Here is a 21,218-nt window from a genome sequence, read left to right on the forward strand (position 1 = left end):
AGGTGGTGAGATGGCAAACACCCTACATTCTGGCTCTTCTCTGTACTGTAGCTACGTGTGAACCAAGATGAGCCTATGGACTACCTAGCCAAGTTGGAGGGCACCAGGGAAGAGGACGGGGGTGGTGTGGGGAGACTTGTGGGCCCAGGCCTGCCCTGCAAGGAGCAGATGCGGAGCAATGTCATCAACGAGATCATGAGCACCGAGAAGGACTACATAAAGCACTTAAAGGACATCTGTGAGGTAAGGTGACCAGCCATGTCACTTAGCCTCAGTGGCCTTTAACGGGCAGAAGGTATCAAAGAAGTGGTTGAGCTAGAAGATTTCTGGTTCAAGTCCCAAGAAATGGCCCTGTTGACCTTCATACCACGGTACTTGATCCAAACTGTTTTTGAGTATTCCAACCACCTTCATGCTTTGTTACATTTCTCCAGTGGACTACATGCATCTAATCAAGTGTTTAAGAATGTTGTTTAGTTCAGTCAGATTGTCTAGTGGTGGACTATATCACTGAAGTACTCAATGAGAAGTTGAGGAACACCTCTCAGCAGTCAGGGAGCACCTCTGTCATCTAATATATTATCACTATGAAGTACATCAGTACCTACAGTAACATAGACTGGTTCTCCACCTCACAACGGTGCTGGATTCCTGCAGGGTTACATCAAACAATGCCGCAAGAGGACAGATATGTTCACCGAAGATCAGCTCCGAACCATTTTTGGCAACATCGAGGAGATCTACCGCTTCCAAAGGAAGTTCCTCAAAGGCCTTGAGAAGAAGTTCAACAAGGAACAACCTCACCTGAGTGAAATAGGTTCCTGTTTCTTGGAGCACGTAAGCACCATACAATATAGCCTCATTCTGCACTTTGGTAATTGCTTTCCTCACATTTGTAATAAGACTTTTTTCTTCTTTCATTACAGCAAACAGACTTTCAGATATACTCGGAATACTGTAATAATCACCCCAACGCCTGTCTCCAACTCTCCAAGCTCATGAAGATCAACAAATATGTATTCTTCTTTGAGGCTTGCCGTCTGCTGCAGAAAATGATTGATATTTCCCTGGATGGCTTCCTGCTCACGCCGGTCCAGAAGATATGCAAGTACCCATTGCAACTGGCTGAGCTGCTCAAGTACACCAACCCTCAGCACAGGTATAATGTCCAACATATTCCCCCACCACCAGCATGCAGTACTGTGGAACTGGTCAAAGAGTTTATATGACCATAATCTAACTGGCCACTCGTTGGCATGCAGGGACTACAAAGATGTGGAAGCCGCCTTGAACGCCATGAAGAACGTTGCCAGGCTCATCAACGAGAGGAAGAGGCGGCTGGAGAACATCGACAAGATCGCACAGTGGCAGAGCTCCATAGAAGACTGGGAGGTGAGCTAATAGTAAAGTACAGGAACCATTCCAGACCCATCCATTGTGTGGCTTCTTCCTCACGAGCCTCCATGTGCTACGTCCAGGGTGAAGATGTACTCGCCAGGAGCTCAGACCTCATCTTCTCAGGAGAGCTGACAAAGATATCCCAGCCTCAAGCGAAAAGCCAGCAGCGTATGTTCTTCCTCTTCGACCACCAGATGGTCTACTGCAAAAAGGTAAGTGGCAGCTGGCCATCAGTTGCGTGATCATGAAAGTCTGAGAGGAATGAGCGGAACACGGTCTAGGTCGTTCTCCTGTGCATCTCCATGTTACCTAGGATCTGCTGCGTAGAGACATACTGTACTACAAGGGCCGGGTGGACATGGACCAAATGGAAGTGCTGGACCTGGAGGATGGCAAGGACAAGGACTTTAACCTGAGCGTGAAGAACGCTTTGAAACTGTGCTCAGTGGCAGCAGGGGGCGAAGCCCTACTGCTTTGCGCCAAGAAGCCCGAACAGAAGCAGAGGTGGTTGCGGGCCTTCACTGATGAGCGCGGGCAGGTGCGGCATGACCAGGAGACAGGTGAGGCCCACCTTCAACCCCTTCTGGTTAGATCACTATGCCACATTCTTAAGACCTCTTGTGATTTGCTGAGATGTTCATGAGTCCATCTGTCCTAAAGACGGGATGTGGTTCAATTCTTCTGTGCAGAAATGAGCCAATAGGCCACGAGCCAATGATTCCCAACAGCTCCAACTTGCCTTTTAAATAGGCTGTGTGTTAAAAAAAAACCAAATGGTTTAGACTGTATTTTATTTCAGTCCATTGGTGGTATTTTATGATTGTGACCTTTGAGCCCTTGTTATTAAGAAGAATGCATAAATCTGTAGTAAAATATGTTGTTGGGGCCTGATATGTTAATGCCTGTATTTTGGCAAGGCCGCAGACATTTGTTGTTGGAGGGAACTGGTGGATTTATGTCCCAATTTGCCCATAAAGCCGTCTCACGCTTGATTTAATCCTACCTCTGTGACTGTACACTAAGTCTTGATTGATGTTCTTTTGTTTTTCTTCTTGAAACCCTTTGGCCTGGCTCTCAGGTTCTGGGGTTCTCTGGAATGATCAGAGCATCTGTTCTTTTTCATTTATGCAGAAAACTATCATGGGTAGATCTTTTATGAAGTTGTACAATTTTTTTCCAGGTTTTGCCATTACTGAAATCCAAAAGAAGCAGGCAATGCTGAATGCAAACAAAAGTCACCCGGCAGGAAAGCCTAAAGGTACTACTCTGAATTTCTTTACAAACCCATGTGTAGTAAATTATAGGTTAGCGAGTGCTGCGTTAGGAAATGCTAGGTTAGCATTGCTAGATTAGCAAATGCGGTAATGCTTTACATTAAGTGCACCTTCATAATGCATTCATAATGCATTATAGAACATTCATAAGCAGCATGCAAGTACACCTTAACATCCTAACATCCCTTAACAGCTGTAATACACATTAATAACAAACATTACATGATTATACAATTATAATGTTTGTTATTATTATATAATGTTTGTTATTAATGTATATTATAGCTGTTAAGGGATGTTAGGATGTTAAGGTATACATACATGATGTTTATGAATGTTTTACTAATACTCAATGAATTCATTATGAAGGTGTACTGAACGTTTTATGGATCCAATATAAAAGCATTATGAAGGTGCAGTTAATGTAAAGCGTTACCACAAATGCTAGGTTAGTAAATGCTAAGTGAGCAAAGGCAACATTAGGAAATGCTAGGCTAGCAAGTGCCATGTTAGAAAATGCTAGGTTAGCATTGCTAGGTTAGAAAATGCTAAGTTAGTAAATGCTAAGTCAGCAAAGACTACATTAGGAAATTTTAGGTTAGCAAGTGTCATGTTAGGGAATGCTAGGTTAGCAAATGGCAGGTTAGTGAACGCTAAGTTAATGTATGCTAGGCCTTTTGCATTCCTTCCTTTTCGACTTCATGGATGAATATGTCTGAGAGAAAACTAGCAATGCAACATCACAAGCTGCTTGGCACTGTTCAATTCCCCAAGCTTGACTGTGGATCTGCTAAATCATCCTGCTTTATTCTGCATAAATTCCAGCTGACGCTCATGACCTGCTTGGAATTAGGACAGAGCATGGTGTGGCGTGTGCGTCATCTTTTCATTCTCTTCCTGTTATGTTTTCTCTCATCCACCTGCTTTGTCTGCCGGTTTGTCTGTCACAAATGCTCCCCTCCCCCTGGCTCAGACTTTCGGCACCTTTTCGACTTCAGCACCCATGCTCTCCTCCATTTCAACCCCTCCCTGTTCCGACGGATCACAGACTTCCCCCTTCGCCCTCTCCCTGAGACTCGAGAAGTCCTGCGCAGGGCCCTATCCTGGGTGTCCACCCGGGGTCACGACCCCATCCATTAAAAGTGAGAGTGTGACCCCCTAACCCCCACTGGTGTCTCCCCTACCCTCTGGATTTCTTAGGTGGCCTAACAGATTACCCATAGTACTGCCCACCATCTCAAACTGATGAAAAAGGCTTGTCCTCTCTGTCTCCCTCTAGTGGCAGGGCTTTATTAATCCCTTACACCTAAATGTGAAGAACTCAAGGCAATTTTAAACAAGATACCCTCACTCGCAGTAAATCCAGGCCTCTCATTCACACACGAGCAGCCATCTTGCCTCCCCTGACAGTCCTCCTCGCTCTCCCCCCCCCCCCACAGCTGTGACCAGGCCCTACTACGACTTCCTCTTGCGGCAGAAGCACCCGACCCTGCCGACCTCCCTGCCGCAGCAGCAGGTCTTCATGCTGGCAGAGCCCAAGCGCAAGACCTCAAACTTCTGGCATAACATCGGCAGGCTCACGCCCTTCAAGAAGTGACCGCTGTGCTTGTGCCTACACCTCCATTTTTACCCTCTTCCTTTTTCCTGTCCTTTAGTTTTTTTCCTTATTGATATTATTATTATTGTTATTTTTATTGTTATTATTATAATATTTTTTACATTGATTTTTTTTTTCTTTTGGAAAGCACTTTATAGGTTGGTTACAATCAGACTTTGAGACTTGGCTCCCGGACTTGTTGGAACTTAGGGAGAGTAACTGCTATCCTAGCACTAGGACTACAAATACTACTATGCTACTACTTCAACTGCAACTACTTGTACTAATACTGTTATGGCTCCAGACGATCATGTGATTCATGCTGTGACATCACCGTCTGTGGAGGACTTTGGCCTGAAGACAGGATCTTTGGTTTGTTTTTTTTCCTCCCAGCATCCATCGTCTGGCTTTTTCCGACATTCGCCGATGGCTCGCCGTGCCGGATCATTGGGGTTTTGTACGCAAGTTGTTACTTTGACCGAATTACCGTTGGAAACGTGGGGGAAAAAAAAAAGTTACACGTGACAAGGAATCCTATCTTTGGCAAAGATCACCAGATTCGATTCCATTTAGGCAGAAGTGTGGATGATACTTTTGTATGCAAAGATAAAATTATCCCAAAGATTCTTGTCCAGCTAAAACTTCTATTGTCCTAAGCTTGACACCAAGAAATTCGTACTGTGGTTGAACACCTTGCATCCTGTCATTTCAAACATTTTTATGTACTTCCGGGCATGTCTGTTTTTAATAATGTTTCTTAAAGTGCTATTCAATGTCTGCACAAATTACTACGAAAGGAGAGGTTTTTTTTAACTCCAACCCAGCCCCAGTAAAATGCCTTGCTACTAATTCAATTAGACTTTTTAAACACAGGAACACAGGAGCAGAATGCTTGAATATCCTGTTTTTCACAGTTTAGAAATTGAACCAAGTTTAAGACTAACATCCAAAAGTCCATATCAGTAAGAAGGATTTTATAAAAGAACTGAATACTGTAAAATTGGTGCTAAAGTCTCCCTTAGAAACTACAGGTAAAACTTAGGCGTACAAATAACCAAACCATTTGGATATATTTTTTGATAATAATAAAAGTTAACAAATTCCCCAAAAACAATTTACTTAAATGTGCCTATGGGGACTGACCTTAGTCACAGCCCAAAGCGGATGAGCGCGGATCAGCTGCCTCAGGCGTAGAAGCGCCGTACCCCCCCTACCGGTACAGACTCACTGCGACGCTGCTACAGTATGCAACTGCCTGCGGTCGTAGGACGCAGGAAGGGGTTCCGGCTGGCTCGGCCAGTCCGGCGGAGTCCGGGCTGTAGACAGAGGTGAGAGAAGCTTCATATTCGTTCACTTACATTTTGCCCAGACTACCTTAAAGAGAGCGGAAGAATATGGGATTGAGGTCAGTGTTGGTACTAAACCATGTTACCACTGGCATTATAGAATATCACTTTATTTATAGTTCCATTGATACATTGCTACTCAATACAAAATTAAATCCTATTATATAAGGCTATACAACATATAGGTATATACAGTACTGTGCAGAAATCTTAGGCTGCCAAAGAAAATTATGTTTAAATGATCTTTATGTCGCTATAAAACTATGATTTTATGTCTGTCAGAATGTGTCAAAACCTCTTTAGATCGACGCTGTATTTACAGAAACCATCCAATATATCCCTGATTTGTTACACTTGACCACAAGCACATTTTATTTGGCTGATCAATACCTCATGAAGTTAATCAACTAACTTAATTAAGTGAGCTGGTGGTGGAATTTAACAAATACATGGAATGAGATCATAGATATCAGTAACTCTTACCCATCACTTCCATCACTGTAGCTTTTTATTGTGTGTGTGTGTGTGTGTGTGCGTCTATATATATATATATACATACACACACACACACACATTCTGTGTTAAATGTTTCAGCAATCATGCACTTACTGCCGGAGATTAATGGATGGGGGTCTTACTCTTTACTATGGGGGCTAATGGCAAACTTTTCATGACTTAATCCAATAAATACACATTTATTTGGGGCTAGTAACATTTTAGGGGGGCTAAAGCCCACTTCAAATAGACCTACTGACGCCCCTGCTTACTGCCCAGATAAATAGCTTTAAACATAATTTTCTTTTGCACAGTACTGTACATACGTAAGGTTTGTATTTTCCTCCAAGACTTATATATATATGAACACTCATTACATTTTTCAAATTACTTATAGCTTGTGATTTCTGCGCGACTGATGTAGAGGAGGGAGATAAAGTTTATTTATCAGAGTAAATAGGTAATATTACAGAATTAATATATGAGAGAGCACACTGAATCTCAAAGCCAATCATAATGTTTACTGTGCTCCAAGGACACACACACAGTTCCTGATGGACATCTTTTCTGCCCTTCTACACATTATTTACGGAAGGTCGCCCTTTTAGGAATAACTGCGCACCAAATCGACTACCTCCATTCTGACTGACACTGAACGATCAGATTGCTTTTTCTTTTTGTAAATTTTCAATAAGGTTCGCTCCCAGGCTCTTTGCGGGAGAGAACGGCTGGGGACTAGAGAGTATGCACAGAGATGCTGGTTTTGGAAGGATTTATTGTTAACTTCTCTCACTGCTACCCGAGCTGGTGAATTACCTCTGCTTCGTTTATTTCCAAGCGAGGCTGACACTGCCGTGCAGTCGTATATTTATCCGTAGATAAGCGTCCACTGTGCCACACGCAGTCATTACAGGGTGGAAACAGAGCAGCGGAATCCTGAGAACGATAAACGAAATATAACACAAATACCGGGGGTGCCTCTCCACGCGACATCACGTCCTTTCGACTGTCCAAAACACGCCGACGAAAATCATGTAGCGGTGATTTCCAGACCTCTCCTTAAACATCGCACCATTTCTCTATGCTAGTTATGTTTCAACATCCTTGTGAACTAATCAGCTGACCTTTGAGAATTTTATTGAATTGTGTAGAATTAGGTTTTCTGGAAATGAAGTTGTTCTAATAAGGCAAATCCTGATTTTATTTTAACATGCTAAAATTAACTGGGAGTTTTGCTGTTTCATAAATTACCTCTGTATCCTTTAATGAGTATTAGATAAACCACCTAAGCATTATGCTTTGATGTTGATTTTTTTTTTTTTGGTCAAACCACGTTCACCTTCTCAGGTTGTTTGAATTCATTCTGCCCCCTAGTGGTATTTCATGATATATCGGTAAACTTTGCCTTCAGTGTGTCTCTTTCAAGGTTTTTTTTTAATCTCGGTCTCGAGGACCTCCAAATATTTACCCGCAAGTCCTGGGTGTCATTGCTCAAACTGCATGCTGTTCGCAGAGCTTATACGACTATGTTTGCCTTCATGCATTTGTGTACACTCTGTCACACGTGTTTTAATATGCAAATAGCGGCTTTTGTTCAAACATCTCAGAAGCATAACGCTTTATTTTGATATAGCCTGCGGGTGGTGCCCTGGGTTTTTGATATTTAAAATATATAGTACTTTTACCGTTATTCCACCAGGATCGGAGTGCATGCCAAAATGTTTATGATTTCATTTGATATACTAAGCCTATATATATAATTTGTTGTTTTAACCATAAACCCTTGGATTAGCCACACAAACTGCCCACAAGAATAAATGTTTGGATTATCCTCATATTGTAGAGGGTCCGAGGTTGAAGTGGAGAGGGTTCAAAATCAGAAGTGTCAACGACAGTTGCGTAACCCTATAACTGACCTACAACACAGTCAAGTTTAGCGTAATTTAATAAAAACCAATTAACACTTGAATGTGCATTACGTTTACGTACCAACAAACAGTTGCAAAGCCTTCATTGTTTCCAGAGATTAACTACTGTAGTCTGAATAACTGAATGCCTTCGAGCAGACTTCAGAACTATTTATGCTAACATTCAGTCCCTGACTGAACCTTTCAATCTAATCAAAATGTTAATTTGTTTTTAATACGTTTAAGATTTCTGAGAACTATCATCGCATCTGCCGTCGTTAGGGACATTACGAATCTTAAATTCCATTTCTCCAAAGGTACATGTGATATGCAACTCCTGTCCTGCTTAGCACTGCTAATTTACAGCGTTGTCGTCTAAAAAACGCAGTTTTCCTGTAATTTGATTTAAAGCCAGTCTCTATTTAAAAAAAAAAAAAAAAAACAGCATAGCACTGGGTTTGACAGGATGCCAGTAAGTCTGCTTGCTGCGTGAGCAAAGGCATTTGTGAAATGTAAGTATAGTTTGTTTAGAAATGAAAAAAACAACAGTGTTTGTACATTATCTTTGTATGTGTTTGGTTGTTTACGTATGCACTCAAATTCTTGGTAATAAAATTGTTCAATGTGTCTTTTACTCGTGACTTTTTTAAACACGTCCTGAAACTTGATGCGCACAGATGATTTGAAATTGAAGTGAGTAACGCCAAATAACATCAGGTAACAGTGCTCAGTGGCCTGTACTACGAAGCGGGGTTACTGGCTTATCGGGGTAACTTGTCGGATTTAAGGTACCACAGTTTAAATGGACTTCATATTCGTTCACTTACATTTTGCCCAGACTACCTTAAATCCGACAAGTTACCCCGATAAGCCAGTAACCCTGCTTCGTAGTACAGGCCCCAGGGATGCCACTAAAGATTTTGGGCTCTTACATGCTATACTGCGCCCCTATCCCAGACCAATCCAATTATGTTCCTGGATAAGAGGAGCTTTGGGGTGATGCTGTAATCAGCGTCAGCTGGAGGGCATCTCTAATTACATCCAATTAACCATTTAGGGACTGTTTAAAAGCACTGGGTTTCAGAAATTGCTGGTATATGTGAGGGGGTTATTTGTGATAGTATTTTTCAGATTTCAGAGGAGGCTTGTATAGAAAGATAGCTTGCAATATTGAGAATATGGGTTAGGTAGTCAAGTGCTGCAAAATCCTTAATTTCACAAAGCTGGGTCCTTTTTTTCGGGATGTGTGAAAGCAATTTCCCCTCCCTCATAAAATGTGCAGACTATGGGTTGACTTAGATGGATGTGCAGGAGGTTTGGAGATGCATTGTGGATTTTAATCTCAATCTGTGTGTGTGGGTGGGAGCGTTCTACTGTGCCCTCTAAGCTTTCAGTTAGACAAGGTGCTCATAACTTAAATTATCAACAATATTCCCCTAGGTCATACATCTGCTACAGCCAAGGGCAGGCTGCAGGTGTGCAGGACTAACTGAACCATTAAGCACTAGGTCTCAGTCAGCATTTTGCAGGTACATATTCAGACTGTTGCCCCCTGGGGCCAGGAGTAGGAATTACAGCTCTGTTATGATTGATGTATTCAGCTTCTGGGGGGGTCCTACCCAGGCCCGGCGCCAGTGGAAAACAAGTTGGGGGGCAATTGAAATGCAGAGAGGAGGCGGCGATTTATCTCCCAAAATATGCACACTGTACGATTGTTAGTTCTACATGATAATAACTGTTTGATCGCACACACAAACACGCTACTGTTTAACAAACCCTAAATGTACGTTCCAAACACCATGGCACAGCAGCGATGTTTAACATTAAACATAAAGCAAGTGGGCGCATATTTCTCGATCAAGCCAACACACCAAAACATAAAGTAAACCATACCTCAATAGCATTTTTCGGAACTGTACTATAAGCCCGGGCAAACTCTTTGTTCTGTCTCAAAGTGTAATCAAACAAAGTCAGAAAAAGTCCACTTCTCGCTTGATATCGGTTATCAACCGAATTGATGGCAATTCGTTTGAGACAAGGAATTCAATAATGTCTACAATGGCAGAGACTTACAGGCGGTTTCGAGAGAGCTGATCGGAATTAACCAGTTGAAATGTCACTGCCTGTAGAACATCGCAACTGTCTCTCTTTCCAAAAAGCCACGCATGTTTGATGTTCTTTACTATTGGCATGTCTGTTAATCCCTTTTGCCGTGTCCGTAGCATATTTGCAGTTGCTAAAACCCAAACGAGTTAGTTTGCTCCCGCTCACCCAATTGACCAATCAAATGCCTGGATTTGAAAATCTAGTCTAGAACGTACCGACACGTATGTAACATAGACTTTATTTTTTAGCTAACTATAGTGGTCTAACTTATATATTAGTCTTTTAAAATTAAAATAAATTAAAATATATTTTTAGAAAAGTTCAGCTAGGGCTTATTTTAACAGAGGGGGCGGAATGATCCATCTGAGGGGGCGACGCCCCCTTATGCCCCCCCCGTGGCGCCGGGCCTGGTCCTACCAATGACTCTGACCTTCCAGAGACACCATTAATTAAAACTGAGGTATAAGCACTGAAGTTCCCTTTCAGAAGTGCTACATCATATGTAAAGTTTAAAAAAAAATGCTCCACTTCTGCATCAATTTAATGCTGGTAGACCATTGATTGTGTAGGGGTTTAATTTGTGAGTTAAAATCAAATCAGAGGCTATTCATCAAATGTGCAACAGTACAGCGTACTGCAGGAGATGCAGGTGACGAAATGAGTTTTGCTGAGGGCTCCCTTTAGGAAAGTAATAAGAGATTAGGAATAAATTAAACAAAGTTGCAACACAGTAAGAAAAAAATAAGAAATGTGCAAAATGGAAAGTGGTCCACAATCATTTCCATCTTAGCTGCTGAACAGCCCTGTTTCCTGAGGCTGGCAGCTGTTAGAGAATCTGTTTGTCAGCTGATGCTCCGAACCCATTTGCCGCCCAAACGCGCAGCCATGCAAGTTTCAAGTGCTATTTGTCACATACGCAGTCATGCTTTGTACTACTGTGCAGTGAAATGCTTTCCCAGCTGCTTCCTGGAGGGAGTTTGTGGAAATCGGCATTATTAAGAGAAAACAAAACACAATGAAGAATGAGAATAAGATATATAATGATAAATCGGCAAAAATAGCGAGCAGTACAGGCAGCGGTACGAACAAGATCCATTCTTGTTGTTCTTATTTCCCCGACTGTCTGTATATCAACAGTTGGAAAAGCCGTGCAGTGACAGTGGGCTGGTAAGAGTGTGTAAGTGCAGTGACAGTGGGCTGGTAAGAGTGTGTAAGTGCAGTGATACATTAGCGCCCAGGATGCATACAGACTGACGGCAGATGCATATCCTCCGTCTGTTTTGGCCTTCAGGCTGCGAGACGAAGCTGTCGTTGGGGTGGGTTAGGACTTCTTTTATCTTCACCATTTTCTGCCCTCGCACTGCTTCCCGTCAGTGACCCACAGGGTCAGGGGGTCACACTCGACTGGGCCGTGCGGCTACCAAACCAGGTGCAGATGCTCCAGGCAGGATGCTACCCACGATGCACCAGTAGAACTTCTTCAGGAAGTGCACACCCAGTGTCCCTCTGTTGGTGCAGCGTCTCAATGAGCCTGGGTTTCAGTAACCGTGGTGACCAAGGCAGGACAAACCCTGAATGGGAGATCGGATCGCAAAAACGTACAATGAAGGGAACTTAGAGGCTCAGTGGACAGAACGGTTCCCTAACCCCTCCAGGTTTCAGGGGGCTGGTTCTGCTGCCTCTCATCCCATGGATATCCCCCCAAAGTCAAGCACTTAGGCTAACATCTTTAAAAACATCTCGAATAGATCTTCAAGCCCTACTCCTGGTCCCAGGGGACAGCAGTCTGAACATGTACCTGCAAACTGAGTGCATAGTTGCCCCACGATGAATAGCCATCCCATGTGTTTCTTACTATCTGGGAGGGGCCTCTGACCCCCATATACAAGCAGGGCCAGATTGGATGCACTCAAAAAGCACCACTCCCCCTAGAGTGCTAGCTGGTAAAGTCAGAAGCTTGTAGCTACACTGCACTAGTGACCAGTGCATTTTTGGCATTATGCTTTAAAATTTACTACATGACATTTCCAGTAATGTCTATAAACAATCAAAGAATGTTTGCAAATATCATACACTGGATGATTAAATAAGTAACTGTAATAAAGTTCTACGATCTGTAAATTGGAAGTGTTTCCACAATTTTGGTCACTAGTGTATATGGCCAAAAGTATGGGGACACCCCTTTTCCTATTTAATCAACACCCACTGTTGAGACAGATGTATAATTAAGCACCCAGTTGTGCAATCTCCTGCAACAAACATTATCAGCAGGACGAGTGGTTGTTGTAGGGGAGACATTAATGACTTTCCACTTGGTTTCATCGTAGGACACCATCTTTCCAACAACTAAGTTTGCCACATTTCTGTCCGGGTGAAACGCAACTGAAATGACTGTGAAGGACAAATACCTGGAAAGAGGTTCAGTTGTGAAGTGGTTGGTCAGACAAGCTCACAGAAAGGGACTTCACCCAACATGAATACCCAACCTGAATGGCAGCAACTCCAGCAATGTTCTGGCATCTAATTGAAAGCTTTGCCAGAAAAGTAGAGGCTATTAAAGCAACAATGAACTGACCGATTCATATTAATACCCTTAGTTTCATAGTGGGATGTTGGATAAGCTGGAGTCCACATCTTCTAAATAAGGAACATTTTAATATTTAGTGTACTGACTCTTTATGGACAACAGGGGGGCTCACACAAATCCTGGGTTCAAGCGGTGGCTGACCACTGCCACTGGTCCTGGAGCACAGGTACAAGATTGATGGATGGTTGGAATTCACTGTAAGAAACTGTAGGTCTATTAGGAAGGAAAGTGAGAGAGAGACTGCTTGCTCAAACACAGAGAGAAGTGCCACAAATGTGCGATTTCCCTACTCAAATTGACAATAGCTAATACTGCTAGACCTGTAACAGAGGACATTTAAGAAAAATTCTGGGTGCATCCACTAGAGGGCATGAAGTGTCCTAATGTCGCACCCAAAAGTGTCATGGAACCATTTTTATTGGGTCATGGATTGTGTGTTTAAAAAAAAAAAAAAAAGATGTCTGGAAATATTTTTTTCTTGCCAGCCCTCCTTTGGTGGAATAACAGAAAAAAACAAAAATAGAACTTAGGGTCGTGATTTAATGACCAAAGAATAATGTAGGTCCCAAGGCTAAAGCAGTTGAGCACCACTGATGTAAAGAATCAACTCAATTTTTTGTATATCAACTTTATTTAAAATATTGGAAATACAGTACATCTCCGCAAACATACCAAAAAAAAAAAAAAAAACAACTTTCCTATTATCGCTGTTCAGTGGACAGGATATAACGCCACCTAGTGAATATAAAACGAAAGGACAGGACTGCAGTGGCTCTCAGCACGCTTTCCTTGGCCGACAAGCTTCCCGCCGTGTCATGTGACCTGACGACAGCTTGCATGGGACCGAGAACCCCGACGGGAAGAAGCGCTGATCAGAACTTAGCGTCTGAACTGCTGCGTGAAACCAACGAGTTAAAAAAACAAAAACAAAAAAACAACAACCTGTATTGCTGAGACGTTTTTTTCATAATAATGTAATAAAAGAAAATATACATTTATCAGACCAAACTATAAATTACATTTTTTCGAACAGCAATTCAGAACTCACAAACAAAAATACACAGTAGTGCTTTTGGTCATGTAGTCACTGTATCGAATGTTTAGAAGTCACCCAAACCCTGATACAATGACAGCACACCCCCTCCCCCACCCTGGCCAGGAAGCCGGACCACTAACGAGGCCGTCCTGCTCCGCCCCGGTCTGCCAGGGCATAATCTTAAATCTTAAAAGTGGGCAAAACAAGCAAGAGTACGACTCTAACAGAACAAATCCGATAAGCAGATAAAGCCAAGCACAAACGGACGTTTAACGCATGCACACGCCCGGCTCAATCTTCCGGGATGACTACCGTGGAGCCGTTAACCCCAGTTAGGATGTGTTTTTGGGAACATCCAGCCTTCCCCCACCCCCGGATCTCGGCCTTCCTGCTTAATCCGACGGCGCATCCCGTGCAAAGCTTGTCCACGCGTCTCGTTCAAGGAACACACACATGCATGCAAGTCGCCGTGCAGCTGCCTTCCGGCGGTCAACCAGAGCCGCGGTCGCGTTGAGGATGGGGCTGAGTCGGAGGAATGAACAAAGTCGTGTGGTCACAAGCAACTGGTCACCTTCGCGGTGCTCCCCTGCTCAAAGGGATGGGTCCAATCCCCAATTAGACTGAGGAGTGCTAATCGTTTATAGATGCCAATTAAATTCAATTAAACTACCAGTTTCAAATTTCCTACCTGGAACACTGTGAAACACTTAAATCACACAGCGATAACCTCTTTTTGGAGGGGGGAGACTTTCATTTTAAGTAACAGCTATCCTACAACATTTTTGGATACTCTAGGCACAGCAAGCCCCTCCTCTATAGGGACACACCAGAATTCTGCGATGTTAAATACTCTCTGTGCATAGACACCCCCCCCCCACCCCCCCGAATGCCCATCTGGAAGCAGAGTCAGGATCCATACTGTTTCCCGAAGAGCGCCGAAATACCCCAGTACCGCAATGAGGAATGTCTGGACGAGACGACCAGCGGGAATTTAAACGAATGCCCCCTTTTCATGGATCCCAGCATTAATTCAGAGCTCCGGGAAACAGCTGACAGTAAAACTTCAAACCTAATCTCTGTTGCTATTAAATCTGTTTGTTTACCGTTCACCTGCTTGGTCATGTCGCATCTTAGTGCTGTTAGACTGCCGGTGACAGGCTGCGTGACGCAGAGGGACAGCCAGCTCGTCTCCTAGCTGACCCAACAAAGATGGCGGCATTAAAACCACAGCGAATTTGGCCAGACGCTTAAAACGACCTAAGTCATTTAAGTAAGCTAAATGTGCTGTGTGCCGACTCTGGGTCATCGTGTGTCCGGCAGGGTTGTTCATTCACGTTAAAATGCGCACACACGTGTATGAGCACACGCACACACACACACAATGTGGATGGGAGTAAGAACAGGGCAGGCAATCTGAGAAGAATTGCCCACTCATTCACGTCAAAAAAAAAAACAACAAAACGAAAAACCTTTACAAAATACTGAAGGAAAAAGTAAGATACGATGCAGCATCAGTCAGTGAAATAAAAACCGGTTTGGAATGACCGTTCTGCCAACACCAAACTATCTAAACGCTAGTGTTTGTTCAACGTATACTGCACTGACCATTGTATAACTAACATAAATTTACACATCCGTTTGAAAGGAATACTACTCTTAAGTAACATTAAGACTGCATTAGTGATACTGAGTGCTAGCTGTCTTAACCCTTGTCCAGCTATGAAATTACTTTGGAGATTTGCGTTAGTGGCTGCAGGTAGATTAGAGCAAGCATCTTTTACGACGTGGTACAGGAACGTGTATAACGAAAAGGGCATCCCCAACTCCAAACTCAACACCACTAATTCGGAAGGCAGGCAGTCCAGAGAGAACACGTGCATCAAATCCTTGTCACCAGATGTGGGAAACAGCAGAGAGGTTAAGTGGGGGAGGGGAGGGGAGGGGAGGGGAGGCATTGGGTCGGTTCGGCACAATGTGCCGGTACTGGAAGGATAGCTTTTTTGCCCGTTTTTGTTTTTCGTCGTTTCGGAAGAATGAGATCTTGGATGGAGATGACAAGGGTTCACCATCTTGTCTATGACACCAGACTGAAGATGGAGGCATATCGATCACATTCACCCTAAGGGGGGAGGAGGGGGGCAAGGAAAACGTACACAAAACAAGGCAAAAATGCTGAATTCTGATTGACAGAATAGGAGACCAAAAACAGAAACGTCATGGGTTCGAATCCCATGGACAAAAAACATTGTAGCTCATTCCTATACTCTAAGACGCATTGCATAAAAATGTCAGATCTATACTGAACTGGGTTTTTGCAATTATAAATGCATAAAAAATTAAACAGTATGTTAGGTTAATGGATGGAAAAAGGATTACTCACATTACTGGCCTTTTACCACTGGGGGGGCACATAGCTGTAAGTGGGGGTACCGGGGGGGCGGTACGTAGGCATCGTGACTTGGTGAGGAGCCACTGGAGTCGGGGAATGAGTCGTCAGCAGGGTCCCTTAGGAGCACGGGGGTGGAGAAAGCGTGTTTAGCGTTAGCATTTAGCACCAGCAAGCATGTATAGGTGACGGAGCAACGTTCCACGGCATTCGACCTACCGGCTGACATGGCCATCGTGGTTCCTGCCACCATCCCCATGGGGACGCTGTTGGCGCGGGGAGGGGGGATGGGTGGGGCATACATAGCAGCCGGCATCCCATTGGGCTGCACCACCGTGGTGTGATGGATGACTTGGGGGGGGGCCGCATACAGGGGCTGGGAGTAGTAGGCGCCTTGCTGCTGACACGGGGGTGGACACAGTCAGTCAAACAAACAACCGCCATGCGAACACCTGCCCGTTAAGGTCCGCCTCCAGCAGCGGAACGTTCCGGTTCACTGACCGCTGATGTCATGTGCATTGAAGGGCACATGACATCATTAGAGGCCTAGAAGAATCCTGTTTTTACAGACACTCTATTTCAGCTCGTACATCGCCCCATCATATTTATGAAGAGACCACCTTAAGTGCACAAACACCTAACTGGGCTGATGGATAAAGGGTTATCCACCAGCAAATAGCCAGCAGCCACACCACCTGCAGTTCAGCCCAGGTTATCCACCTGAAGATAAGCAGGTTTGGGCCTGGCCAGTACTTGGGATGTGAGACCAATTGGGAAAGCTGGGTTGTTAATGGAAGAGGTGTTGGTGTGGCCAACAGGAGGAGCCCATCCAGTGGTCTGTGTGGATCCCAGTGTCCCAGTGCAGTGACGGAGACACTGAGCTGTAAAAACAGTGCCATCCTTCACATGAGACGTAAAACCGAGGTCCCTACTCTCTGTGGCCATAAAAGACCCCTGGGCATCTTTCAAAAGGGTTAGGGCCGGTATCCCAGTGCCCAGTGGCCAAACCGCCTATTATGGCCCTATGAAATCTGACCTCCAAATCATCCCCTTTCTCTAATTGTTGACTTCTCTCCTGATATCTCTAATTGTTGATTTCTCTATCTTCAAAAGCCCTATATAAATGTAACATTCACTCATCACCCACATCTGGGAGAAAGCCAAATCCTGCAAGCAAACAAGCCAGCAAACGTCAGAATCTGCTAGAAAAGATGATCGCTGGCGTGGGGGGGGGGGGAGGTGTCTCACCTGCGCGTAGGGGTTCTGCTGGGGATAGGCACTCCTCACGGGGTACACGGCTGCCTGGTAGGGGTTAGGCGATGACGAGTAGGGGGGCACTGTCCCTGTGGTGGGGGAACACGACATCTTGTACGGCGTCCCAGGAGTGTAACCTGGAAGTGTAGCCGCGGTGCAAGGTGAGCCCAGCAGGGAGCTCCAGGAACATGGCTCTCGCGTACAGGACACTCAGCGACTCAAAGCAGCTTCATTAAAACCCCCCCAACAGTTAAACGATAACGTTAAAAATTTTTCGCAGATACACAAAGTGCACGCAACACACAAGCAGTAATTTCCACTTCTGAGTGTGACACGGCACAGTCAACGCCACTGATATAACATTCAGCAAAGGTCGAGAGTATCAAATAACCCCTGCAGTCTGGACGGACAGCTCCGCGCGCCCGAGTCTGCTAAGGGAATCCGGGAGAATATGACGGCGACGAGGCTCTGCCATACCTGTCTGGAAGGCCGTGCTGGTTCCAGGGTACATACTCGGGGAATATGCCGGAACAGTGGCGGCGTATCCCACTGGAAAAGTGGCCGCTGAACAACAGGCGGAGAGACAGGAGGCAAACGTCACGGTGATGGCACTGACTTGGGGGAGGGGGGGGGGGAAGACGCGGCATTCCCAGTGACGCCGATGTCTGCTTACCCGGGTATCCGATTCCCTTGGGGTTGGAGTAGGGCACTCCAGTGGAAGCGGGGCTATAAACCGGGTTCATGCTGAAGTTCTGGGGTTCTGGCTGCTAAGACGAAAACATGTCCAAAATTTCACCATCACTCATAAAATAATGTGTTCTGCTCATTAATTACTTTAATCAATGATAAAAGAACAGAAACGTCTATCCTTCCATATTTAATAACCGTTTATTCAGTCCTGGGCGCCACTGAGCGTTAACCAGCTACAAACTCACAGTCACGAAATCAAACATTCTGGGAAATTGCAAATGTTCTTAGACTCCAGTAGAAAACGTGTAGAATCTTTCTCTGAGCCCAGTCCAGCCCCTTAACCATCTAATGACCTATTTTAAGTCCCGCAGTCAGGTCTTAAAATGGGTCACGTAATGGTTAAGGGACTACACAGGTGATCAGCTTCGCAAATGCCTGACCAAACACCAGTGGAAACTCGGCATGTCCTCTAGCATATCGCCAGTAAGGAACTTGCAATTTTAAATAACGAATTTCAGTGATTTCTGTAAACCTGCTGTTTTTCCCCCAATAAAAGCTTCAGTTCATATGCAAAAAAATAGAGTGGCGCTATTCAATATGTGCATATCAACCCGAAATGCCGCTGCTGTAAAAGTGACCTTAATACAGCTACAATGAAAGCACGCATCAAATCCTCATAAAAAACCGCTAAAAACGTCGGGCATAGCGTATTTTAGTGACTGATCCACCATTTATGTTATACCGCCCGCAGATTGCGTTTTTTTTTTTTTTTTTTTTAAATCTTACAATGCATGCTTACATAGCGCTAACATATCTGCAGGTATTTTGGAATTACACCGCCATCGACTGCCGTGCTTTGGGTGAATTTTACGCCTGTCAAGCTCCGCATCTACGTGGACGGTAAGTTACCCAGAATTAAGCGACAGCGTGGGCCGCCAGGGACGGGCACCGATCGAGGACGATCGCCGGACGTGCCACTGAGCAGGGCCGCGGAACCGAGTCCGGGCGCCCTCGCATCATCCATCTGCCCCCATTATTCATCCTTACAACAACCGTCCCCTAGCATCAAGTGTACTTCGCAACAGGTAAAAGCGTTTAGACGAAAGCAGGCCCGATCGGGCAAAAAGCTGCGTTTATGCACGTCGCTCGATGTCTCCTTACCGACCGTCGATGGTTTCCTGTGGATTTGTCTTCCCCACCCCCCAAACTTTATGGTTATGATATTATTCGTCTCGAATGTCTGAGGCTACTGCGCACCAAGCGAAGCGACACTGAACTACGTCACTTCCGTCCGAGGCCAGTGAGCCTCTGACCCCGTCACGTGACGCGGACATACGCAAACGTGTAACCTGAACGGAAATCGTAATTATATTTAAAATAATAATTTGAACCCTTTTCCTCTTTTAGGTTCAGACAGTAATTAAAGGATCGGGATCGTCATATTCGGCCTGTTTACAGAGGATTTTGTGAACTGGATGTATAATAAAAAAAACCTCGTATTAGTTAATATTAAGTATACACCAGGGATATATTCATATGAAAAATTAGCATAATGGACATTTAATACTATACGCCAATGTTGTTAACAAATCTATTAATTACAATTTTTATTACATTTATTGCAATGTAACTTTTTATCGTAATGTATTAAGTGGTTGTTTTTAAGAAAAATAGTCACGGTTAGCTCCAGATTACTGTTCAGAAAGGGGGATATTGTAAATATTGCCAAAATGAGGTATATGTATGAGAACTAACGTCGCTTTTAACGTTGAATTGATACACTAAGTAAAAGCCTATGAATTATTCAGAAAATAATAATTCCACACGTTTTCCACAAGAGGGAGCATGCCGTCAATAAAATTAATAATTTCAATTTTTGAAAAATATTTTTGTGAGCTATATTATTGGTCTTTTCTATCACCCGCACATTTTATATTGGGTGCTTTGAAAATGAGTTAAATATACATCCGAGTTGGTACTGATGTAGGTAAGTATGACATAATGTCCTTAAAATAGGCTACGCTCAGTCCCAAACAGCGGTCTCAAAGATTAGTGAAAAAATTGTGTCCATTGATATGTATACACAATCTGGTCTAAAGCTTTCTTTTCAGAGGTGACATTACTGCATGACTTCCTTTTTTTAACTGCCTTATAATTTTACAAATGTATATAGGCTAGCTGTCTGATTCATTGTGGAAATATAGGTTTCCACTATAGGAGGTATATGTAGTATGAGCTCTCTTGGGATTTGAACTAAAAATAGACTGCCTACATTTAAGGTCATAGAAATTATGTTCAATGTGGGAATAGAATTGTTTGATTCTCTTAAAAGTCGTTAAAAATGCGATCCATAATGACGGTGCTCTCTATTTTAGCTTGAATTTGTTGCATGGTTTTTCCAGGACACCCGAGAAAGTGATCACATTTCCTTTTGCCCGTTTAAATCTTGCAGTCCTTTGCTTTGGCCTCTCCATTTGCTCTCAGTTTTTATCAGGACCGAATAACTGTTGAAACTCACAATGAGTCAGCAGAGGTGAAAAACAAGCCCTCTGTAACTGACACATGAAACTTCATATTTGCAAAAGGCCCAGCTGGAGTTCACACTGATATATCAAGGCTAGATGAATTAAAATGACAAGGCAGAATTTGGCAAAGGGGTTTGCTGTCATCAGGAATACAAAGGGGCTTGACCGAATCCAAAGTAAATGATGGAAAAAGATGACTGATTACTCAATGTTGCAATTACTTTGAACATTCAAATTTATACAGATTATTATTTATACAGCTAGTATACATATACATCATTCATACTTCTGAATGTTAAGTAACTGAAGTTGAAGTTCCCCATTGAAGATCATTAACACACAAAATACTTCTTTTGTTCTCCTACCTGAAGGTTGTGGCACAAGTAAAGGTCTCTAACCACAACACGCTACCAGCCGATGACTGAAACTTCAAAGTGTGGGTGGTGAGGAGTGGGAGGTACCTGTATGGGTATGTACAGTACTAGTGAATAGTTTGGACACGCCAAACCACCTACAGAGGAGAGTGATGGTGCCGCATCACATGACCTGGCCACCAGACCTAAACACAATAGAAATGGTTTTGGAGGAGTTTGACCAGAAAGTGAAGAAAAAGCAGC

General features: G+C 43.8%; 2 protein-coding genes across 12 annotated transcripts in view; one reads left to right on the forward strand and one right to left on the reverse strand.

Moving 5' to 3' along the window:
* The window catches only part of arhgef4 (Rho guanine nucleotide exchange factor (GEF) 4), a 70,629-nt gene extending 61,985 nt beyond the window's left edge, over positions 1–8,644 (forward strand). For 6 of the 9 annotated variants that reach the window (XM_072704318.1, XM_023822298.2, XM_023822295.2 and 3 more), the window contains 9 exons: positions 52–243; positions 658–837; positions 927–1,159; positions 1,263–1,392; positions 1,479–1,610; positions 1,712–1,958; positions 2,579–2,656; positions 3,646–3,814; positions 4,112–4,234. In XM_072704318.1, the coding sequence (XP_072560419.1) occupies positions 52–243; positions 658–837; positions 927–1,159; positions 1,263–1,392; positions 1,479–1,610; positions 1,712–1,958; positions 2,579–2,656; positions 3,646–3,812 (1,359 nt within the window). In that variant the 3' untranslated portion in view covers positions 3,813–3,814; positions 4,112–4,234. Of the gene's footprint in view, positions 1–51; positions 244–657; positions 838–926; positions 1,160–1,262; positions 1,393–1,478; positions 1,611–1,711; positions 1,959–2,578; positions 2,657–3,645; positions 3,815–4,111 lie in introns of all 9 variants that reach the window. The other 3 variants (XM_023822294.2, XM_023822296.2, XM_023822299.2) reach the window with 1 other exon arrangement.
* Positions 8,645–13,318: 4,674 nt separating this feature from the next.
* LOC111849443 (myelin-associated neurite-outgrowth inhibitor) lies at positions 13,319–19,396 on the reverse strand. Of its 3 annotated transcripts, none has more exons than XM_023822316.2 (7): positions 19,238–19,396; positions 18,060–18,153; positions 17,864–17,950; positions 17,381–17,475; positions 16,352–16,529; positions 16,127–16,251; positions 13,319–15,865 (listed from the first exon to the last, which is right to left on the reverse strand). In XM_023822316.2, the coding sequence occupies exons 2-6, from the start codon at positions 18,127–18,129 to the stop codon at positions 16,139–16,141; spliced, it is 543 nt and encodes a 180-aa protein (XP_023678084.1). In that variant the 5' UTR covers positions 18,130–18,153; positions 19,238–19,396; the 3' UTR covers positions 13,319–15,865; positions 16,127–16,138. The 3 variants fall into 3 exon arrangements, with proteins under 3 accessions (XP_023678084.1, XP_023678082.1, XP_023678083.1); XM_023822314.2 differs by having other exon boundaries at positions 17,381–17,523; XM_023822315.2 differs by having other exon boundaries at positions 17,381–17,523; positions 18,060–18,150; positions 19,238–19,388.
* Positions 19,397–21,218: the final 1,822 nt, after the last annotated feature.

This window comes from Paramormyrops kingsleyae, chromosome 21, assembly GCF_048594095.1.
Source record: "Paramormyrops kingsleyae isolate MSU_618 chromosome 21, PKINGS_0.4, whole genome shotgun sequence".
NCBI classification, from domain to species: domain Eukaryota; kingdom Metazoa; phylum Chordata; class Actinopteri; order Osteoglossiformes; family Mormyridae; genus Paramormyrops; species Paramormyrops kingsleyae.

Coding starts and splice junctions, on each gene's coding strand:
- LOC111849443 (XM_023822314.2), bottom strand. CDS start 18,129: ATGAACCCGGTTTATAGCCCCGCTTCCACTGGAGTGCCCTACTCCAAC. Junction 17,524..17,863: donor CAGCACGGCCTTCCAGACAG/GTATGGCAGAGC, acceptor CTACACTTCCAG/GTTACACTCCTGGGACGCCG. Junction 16,252..16,351: donor CACGATGGCCATGTCAGCCG/GTAGGTCGAATG, acceptor CGTGCTCCTAAG/GGACCCTGCTGACGACTCAT.